The sequence below is a fragment of the Alligator mississippiensis genome, chromosome 6 (genome assembly GCF_030867095.1).
Source record: "Alligator mississippiensis isolate rAllMis1 chromosome 6, rAllMis1, whole genome shotgun sequence".
Taxonomy (NCBI): domain Eukaryota; kingdom Metazoa; phylum Chordata; order Crocodylia; family Alligatoridae; genus Alligator; species Alligator mississippiensis.
Window position 1 is genome coordinate 41,311,636 of NC_081829.1, and position 8,889 is coordinate 41,320,524.

Genomic DNA, 8,889 nt, shown 5'->3' on the forward strand with positions numbered 1-8,889 from the left:
CGCAACCCAGGCAGCACCACTCACTCCCTTGGGGGCAGGTCCCTTGTGTCTTAACTTATCTAACAGTAGAATGGACTCAGTAGTTAGCTATTTCACACAGGGGTTATTGGCCTCAGTGGACTTTGGGCTATGGACAGAGATATTTGTGAAATACTTGGAGATCGTTTGGTGTGTAAAGCATTGGGGGCTAACCTTTTTGGCAGGTGTACCACTCCAATCCCCTTCCCCAGCCTGATTGGCTGCTGTGTTTTCTGCCTCCTGTCTGCTCCCCAGTCTACCAAGAGCCAAACACAGAGGCTGCCCATGCCATTTGTGGCTTGCATGCTACAAGTTGGTCATGCTTGGTGCTTTGCATAATTAATTTCTGTGCATACAGAAAATGTTGGAAAAGAAATCATGTATTTTTTCTTTGCTTTATTCCATTATATGAAAAATATTAGAATAAATGAACAGTTGACTTTAAATGTAACAAAAGTTTATTTTTGGCTGGGGAATGAAGATGAATTTCATAGTGGGGCTGTTTTGCTGTCCTATGTATTGACACAAATATTAGTAGTTTCATCAGTTGTATCAGTATTACTATTTTTATTCCATTTACAAAGTAACAAGTTTTACACTGCCATAAGAAGGAGACAAATCCTTAAGTCATATTAGAACTTTAATGATCCCTATTGAATAAGAGATTATGAATATAATACACAGGATTATTTTTAAATGTTAGAGTGGGGCATTCTGCATGATGTTTTTTAATTAAGTTTAAACAGTCTAAATTATCCATAATCTCAAATAATTTTCACTTTTCAACACAAACTTTGAACAGTAGAGCAAACATAGGTTTTACAATAGCTGATATCTTTTGCTTATATTACATCATTTCTTAAATGAACATTTTTTTCCAAAGGCAGACATTGCTTCAGTTGCTTGAGCAGTTGCTTTCTCAGCACCATCTTGAGCTGTCTTGCAAACGTAATCCATTGCTGAAAAAGGGAAGAAGCTCGCATAAATGCTCACATTAATGCTGCGTCTATACATCCAAGTACACACAAATAGTTACTATGGAACGGGAAGGTGAAAGACTGTATCCCCATGTTTGTTATGCCTAACTATATATTATTCAGTATATCCTTGTGCTCATGTTTACTACTTCACACCATGCACCAGCAGCTTATATTAATGAAAAAAGGCTTCTCTCTGGTACTTGTTCGTGTTTAGAAGTGATGCTGGTGAGTGATGAGTAGAGTTTGGTTCAAATTGCAGGCCCAGCTCATGGCGTGGCATCTCCTTTAATCCTGTAGTTCCACATGTGCCCCCCTATCACTTATTGACAGAGAGGCCCAGTCAGCCACACCACTTGCTGCTTGCTCCTGATGGCCGGACGGTGAAGACTGTGGTTTTAAATATGCTACAGTTTTTGCCTCTGCTTGCTGCTGACCAAATGGGAGGCAAAAACCGTGGCATATTTTAAAGCACGGTTTTTGCCTCGCAGCCCTCAGGAGCAAATGGCAAGCAGCAGGGTAAATGGGGCCCCTCTGCCAAGCAGCGGTGGTGGGAGAGGGGGATGCATGGAGGGAACTCCAAGATTAAAGGAGCTGCTGCAAGGAACTGTGAGCTGGGCCTGCAATTTAAACTGGGCCCTGGTGATGAGAGAGAGAGGCTAGGAACTGTTGGGTGGAGGTGCCTGCAGGGTGCTTATGGGTTCTAGGATTGGATGTTATTAGCTATGGTGTAGGTTGGTGGGATGAATAGTGTGGCAGTGTCTGGTAGCTGATTGTGATGGCTGATGGGTGTATGTTAGGTGCTGATGGAGAGGGTAATGGCACTGATAAGTACAGTAAGCTTCTTCCTCTTACCCAGCAAGTATATGTGTAGTGAATTACCACCTACAGCATGCAATGAGCTTATGCTGTGAGAAGTTGCAGGAACAAAACAGCTGGCTTCCTGCCATTAAGTGAAGTACAGTGTAAGCAGTGAGTGGTGGGGGAGGTGTTTTGGCAAGCAGAGATTTAGCAGCAGCAGTAAGAGGGGTGTCTTTTTCTTTCCTCCTTTTACTAACATTGCTGCTGTCCCAGTAGTGGTCATATTTTAATAGTTTTGCCACATTCTCTCTGTTATCCCAACCCCCAGTGGGAATTTGCCTGCTCAAGAGACCTATTAGCTTGAGATTTTCAGTTGACCTTTTATACCCTGACAATTCTAATTCTTCCTTTATTCATACAATCTATTTAACATTCAGTGAGGTTTTTACTTCTTTCTTTGTCAAGGTTGGCAGTTCTTGTCACCAGAAAGAAATTACTTCTACTCTTCACAATAGTTCTACTGCCATTTAATAATTAACAACATTAGCAGACACCTTGAGCTCCATGTGATGAAGCCAGGGTTAGCATTATTATGGACTCCTGCCCTCAGAGCTGGAGAAATCAAGATGCTTTACCTGCTTGCTTACTCTCTAAGAAAGAAGGGGCAACATTTGGATTGTATCACTGTGATCAGTGATGAAACCTGGGCACAATATGAAATGTGTAAGCCATGAAAAAAGGGTCACTTGATCTGACTTGGTCTATTAGCAAACATATATACAGTAAAAGATGTGTTATCTGGCACCTTACAAGCTGGCATGCTCTATTAACTGGCATGCCGGCTTGTAAGGTAAAACTGAAATTGGAAGTACCCACCATGGCGCTTCTGGTTTCGCCAAGCCCCCATGGTCTGGGGCAAAGCAGCATGTGTGGGGCCTGCCTCCCTGTCCCTTGGGGCCCGCAGAAGGGGTGGTGATGTGGAGGGAGGGGCGGCAATGCCCTGGATGCAGTGGGAGAGGCAGCAGCCCGAACAGGCAAAGACGCCTGTTCGGGCCTCTCAGTTAACCGGCATATTTTGTTATCCGGCACCCCCCATCCTCCATGGATGCTGGATAACAAAGCTTTTACTGTATACAGTCACTAAGGAGCAAATACTGAAATTCTTGCCTCTCACTAAGTTAGTGGGAGCCTTGCCTAAGAAAGTACCAAATAAAAATGAAGGAAGAACATTAGAACCTGACCTTAAGTTCATTGTACTAGTTTTCATTAAATGCTTATGTCCTTTCCTTGTTTTCCTTTTATTCTCAGTATTGCTCATATTGAAAAGACATTCTCATACCTTTTTGACTTGTGTTGGTAGCTTGATTCACTGCATCTTGTGCAGCTTGGCCCAGTGCATTTGCTGTGGTTAGAAAAGACATTGTATTTTACTTTGTTGCTCAAGCTTTATGCTTTCCTACATTCCTTTCCCTTCATCTCCATTAACTGTTATGCATAGACAATGCATAGGGTGGGTACAGGGGGGCATGTGCCCCCCCCTGAGATTGGCCCTCACCAGCCGGAGAGTGGGGGGCAATGGCCAGTGCCCCCCCCCCCCCCCGAGATTGTTGGGGCGCCGAGAGAACTGCTGGTGACACTTCCAGATTTTGCTGCTGGCACTTATGCCGGCGGTGGTGATTGGCCACTGGGGGATTTCCCCCTCCCTCCAGTCAGCAATCAGCCACTGGCGCCCCCCCAGTATCAAGAGACACCACTGTATACTGTATACACCACAAAGTATACTGACCCACTGTCAGTATACTTTGCTATGAAATTAATTTTATAAAACACAGAGCATGTTACTAATAAGAAGGTAAAATGATATGATTAGCAGCATGTTGGAATTTTGAAGTGTAGCTGTACATTGCTAATTTCAGTATGATTTTTATTTGTGTTTTAATTTATTCTTTTGAAAGTGTTTTATTATCTGACTTGTTACCATCTGGGGCAAAATGGCTTTGAAAGGCTTCTGGGCCTCCTTTCAGGATGGAAGGAAAGCTAAACTAGGAGATGAAAAGGAGCATTTTCCCCAAAGATTCTAGAGGAAAAGGAGTTAAAATACAATTCAACAAAAATATATGGGAAAGTTGTATAGGAATGTCCCTGTAACTAGTAGTTTAAAATAAAAGTTATAAGCAGTTTACAAAACACAGTTTTCTTTCAGTGCTCTTGGCTAAATAACTTGCCATATTAGTGACAAGAATTCTGTGAAAATACATAATGTTTGTGGAGGTACCTTTTTAAAAAAGTGGTAAGTACTTTTGGTAATAGGAATCGTTGTAGTACAGTGGAAAGAGCCTTTAAGGGGAAAATCTAAAACTGATTAAATTATATTTACTTCCTAATCTCTTCTGAATTGAATGTCTGTATATACAGCAATAGAAATTTCTATCTCTTGAGTGAAATGCCTTGTATCAGTATATGACCCACACTGATTTCAAGTTAATTTAATTGGAAAACTCTGATTAATGTATCATGAAACACAGATTTATTCACATGGAAGAATCTTGCAGGAAGACTCAATTTTTTTAACTGGTTGAACATTTTACTGACTGGAATTTTCAAGACTATCAAAACAGCACAAAGACACCATAACTTAACTGGGCACCTAAATAAAGCCTCCAATAAATAGGAGGAGCCTAAAAGAAAGACTTTGTTAGAATATCCATATATAAAAGTCAAAGTCGGGGTAGATTTGCCTGAGATTTAAGATTAGCACTGAAGCATCTAAATCTAATTTTAAGTCATCAGCAAATTAGATTTAACCCATACAGAGCTGTGTATACATGTGCTATTATTGCGCATGAATAAGCTTTGGAGCTCATTGCTGTGGTGTTAATTGCTCCTGGGCATGCTGTTTGAACTTGTGGCTGGGAGCAATTAACTCTGGAGCAGTGAGTTCCAGAGTTTATTCATGCACAGCATGTGGAGCTGGGTTGGAGCAGCCCTGGCTGGCAGGGGGCCCTGGGGATCAACCTGCCAGTCTGGGACTGCTGCCTCTGGCTCAGCATACTTTGGAGGGATGGCTGGGACACAAGGGAGCTTCAGGGCAGGGCTAGCCAGCAGTCAGCCCCTTCATTGAAGCACCCTTATGCCCCAGCCAGCCCCTCCATTGTCTACACATGCACTGTTGCAGAGTTTTTTACTCTGCAACAGGATAGTACTTGTAAGTACAAGTACTATTCTGCTTCAGAGTAAATTGGTTTACTGCAGCCTAATAGGGGTGCACGTGTAGACGCTGAGATGTTTACTGTGCAGTTAATTAGTCAACTATGCAGTAAATGTCTCCAGGGCTCACATAGACATGCCTTAGGAGGAGCAAGGAAGAAAAAATGAAAGCAATAGTACTAAAGAAGGACATACTCTAAAGAACAATGTCAGATTATATAACCGGTTTTCAGATTAAAACCACTGCTCTTATTATTACTTAGAAGTAATAATAAGAGCAGTGGTTTTAATATAATGTTAATGAATTGTGTTAACAAACTCAGTTGTTAAATTACTTGGGGAAATGTTAATTTGTACACATCTTTGAATGCATTTGGAACAATATCCAAGGAGAGAGATTCCAAATTAGTATCTCTGGAAACTAGGCTCCCAAAATATGTAAACGTAAAATATGGAGACATCAAACTGATCTGGCTTGCATATATGTTACAAATTTGGTCCCAATGCAGAAGAGATTTAAATATGCTTAATTTTAGGCACAAGACTAATTCCACTGAAGTCAGTGGGATTACTCACATATTTAAATTACATGTACAAATGCGTATAGGATTGGAGCCCTGGATTATATCCAAGATATTTTTCCTACCAGCAGAAGATCTTCTACTGGCTGAAAAGTCCATCTAGCCTCATGATAAACTACAGAAACTTCTGCAGAGGATAAATACATTTTTAAAAATCTATATTTTAAGGAGGTATAAAATCATACAAAGATTGTTCAAAAAAATGTTAATCTCAGATTGAAAAAATAAACCTCTCATACACAATAGCAATATAGCCACCACTGCAATTAGGCATTGCAATATGGGAAATACACTTTATAATAAAAACATATACACGCTTTCTATTTAAATTCAGAAAAATCTGGCATTCCTAGTAGAGAAAAATACACATAGTATTTTATTGATTATAAATAGTCCATTTTAACCAAGAAACACTAACATTCAGGAAAGCATTGCTGTTATTCCAGGTTTCAAATACACTTATCACAGGTAAATTATAGTTTCTTAAAGAGTAGAAATAGATGTCATCTTTCATGGCTACTGTGCTGCTATAAAAAGAATTATGGCACCACAAAGGCCAAGCAAACAGACATTCATGACTCCTGTTGCACCACAAATGCTCAAAATTTGTGGCTGTGACAAAGTTGGTACAGGAAACTGTTGCTATTCACGGTTTCAAATATTCGTGAATGCTGAACCTACATCTTAAATACACTTGAAGAGCTTCTTAGGAGCTTTGCACTTGCAGCCGCCAGGCTCCTGCCATCGCCAGCACAGCCATGCCTCCCCCCGCCAGCCACTGGGGGCACTGTGTTCATGAACGCAGATGCCATTCATGAATGCAGTGCCTTATTCACGGATTTTGCCTCCCAAGATTCCCTGGGGTGCCTCTTTGTAAGCAGGGAAAGCCAGTCAAGCATTTTGGGGGCTTATGGAACCCAGTCCTGCATAGGAAGTCCTGGGGTGTGCAGAATCTAGTCCTGCCCTTCAAGCCTTGGGAGAGAACATTGCCCATTGTCTTATAGCTTCAACAGGCAGGACAGTGGGCAGTGTGTTTGTCACCTAATGAAGGGATCAGTTTTCCTAGGACCCATCTGGACAGCACTGATCCACTTCATTTGGTGATGTCTATTTCTAGCCTAAGAGGATCCATTTAGAGATCATTACGGAGTGTGAAAAAGGTTATGTTGCACATATGTAAGCAATGTTTTTAAAACAAACGCTCAAGTATTTGGAATTGGTAAATATGAAAGGTCATTCCTTGGATAAGGCCCCTAGTGCTTGAAAAATGCAGTTTTAGAATGAGATGTTGTTAGTGTGCATGGAGCTTGGACTACCTCCCAATACTGCAATGAGAAGGTTAAGAAGGTCATTCATGTTGAGCTCACTGCAGGAACAGAGTTTTAGTCCTAAAGATGATTCTCTCTGGATCATGATCTCCATAAATAGAGAATTATAGGCAAGTTCGTTTAAATAGGACCCATAGATTGGATCCTGTTCCCATTGAAGTCAAAGGCAAAACTCCCATTGACCTCAATGAGACAGGCTTAAATCTCATATGGTAAAAGCTCTAATTTGTGCACAGATGATATCTGTCTTCCATGCTGTCAATACAGCTTTTCTTATAAGCACTAAAATACATTTTGTTCTATTTAAAAGAAATCAAATTTAGTCTCGAGTGATATCCACTAACGGTTGTCTAATACCAACTATAAAGTAATTGGATCCTTGCTGTTTTATAAAATAAAATCGATGAACCCAACCTAAAGATTAATAAAAAAAGATTTTAGGATCTTATTTGTTTCTGATTTACACCAGGGAATATCTGAAGTAACACTACTGACCTCAGTGGAGTAACATTTGGAACTATAGACTACAAGCAGAAATTAGCATTCTTTAAATCAATTCATTAAATCAAATAAAAGCATATATTTAAAGTTTCTTACCAGCATCTTGTGCCGCTCCCTCTGCCTGTTGTTTGATTCCCTGAAAACCTTTACTTGACATGATTGCTTTAGCTACCTTCTGGCAATCCTCTTCAGTTTAAAAGTAAGCAAAGCAATTTGTTTTACACTTTGAGAGAACTAATCAAAGTCGTGCTGTTTTTATTCATGTGCCAGACTCCTCCAAATGCCCACTGGGTAAATTGTTTCACTAGGTGGAGCTGCTGGAGGGCTTAGCATTTGAGCCTAATGAATGAATCAGTGCTGAAAGTGTGCAGGGAAAATGCATATTATTTACTTTTCCCAAGGAGAGGGTGTATCCACCTAGATATTTTTATATCAGCAGAATTTATTCATTTATAATCCCTTTTTATTTATAAATATTTGTAAATAAAACTAAGAACTGTCCTAGTGGAACAAAAAAATGTGATATAAAGATGTGGAAAACCACTGAAGCAAGTGTTAGTTATTGGGAGGCTAGGTTCATTTCAGTGGTGCCATTTTCTTTTCTCTTCTTCATTTCTTTCTCTTCGTGCTGTACTGAACTTGCATCTTTGGAAGTCACCAAAAGATCTACTTCACCTATGATACTTGAGTTTGTAGCACTCTGTAAATCAAGGGTGGGCAAAATGCAGCCCACTGGCCGGATATGACCCACCAGACCATTCTATCCAGTCCACAGGGCCTCTAAAAAAAATTAGAAAATTAATATTTATCCGCTCCTGTGTCACAGAGCACGGAGGTGCCCTGCTCCTAGAGAGGGGAAACTGCCAGGGAAAGAGCCCTAGCAGGGAATAAGGAGCCCAGCTGTGGGTTGCCAGGGCAACCAGGAGGTCAGCTGACAGAAAGGGGCAGGGCCTGGCTCCTATATAAAGCACAGACAGGAGGCCAGAGGCAGTTTCCTGCCGGCAGCCAGAGAGGCAGGAGCTCCCTAAGCCAGGATGCAGGAAGAAGCCTGACCGCAGGTACAGCTTATGGTAGCTCTAAGAGGCTTGATCAATGTTGTTATAGCCAGGCAGCTTATGTTTAGGTTATAGCCAAAAGGCTCGAGTTTGTTTTGTTTTATTAGGGGCTATTAGGGGTTGGAGGAGGCCTCATAGGGGACCCACAGTAGTGTGGGGACCCCAGCGCCAATAGGGGCGCAGCGTACGGGGTACATAGACCCCAGCCCCAGAGAGGAGCATTTGAGAAGCCCCAGTGCAGGAGGAGGGGGCAACACTTGAGAAGGCCCAGAGAGGGGCCTGATTGTGATAAGGCCGAGACATACGTATTCCATCGGTGAGGTGTGGACTGCGGTGTAGGGGAGGAAACGGAGCCGCAGATAGCGCCCCCTGGCAGCGGGGCAGCACAAGGGCAGCCTCCTGTTAATTAACATCAATCAAT

At 41.6% G+C, this 8,889-nt stretch overlaps 1 protein-coding gene across 1 annotated transcript; it reads right to left on the bottom strand.

Moving 5' to 3' along the window:
* Positions 1–640: 640 nt before the first annotated feature.
* Positions 641–7,673, bottom strand: ADIRF (adipogenesis regulatory factor). The gene is made up of 3 exons (XM_059729826.1): positions 7,510–7,673; positions 3,136–3,198; positions 641–977 (listed from the first exon to the last, which is right to left on the bottom strand). The coding sequence occupies exons 1-3, from the start codon at positions 7,568–7,570 to the stop codon at positions 871–873; spliced, it is 231 nt and encodes a 76-aa protein (XP_059585809.1). The 5' UTR covers positions 7,571–7,673; the 3' UTR covers positions 641–870.
* Between the last annotated feature and the right edge of the window lie 1,216 nt (positions 7,674–8,889).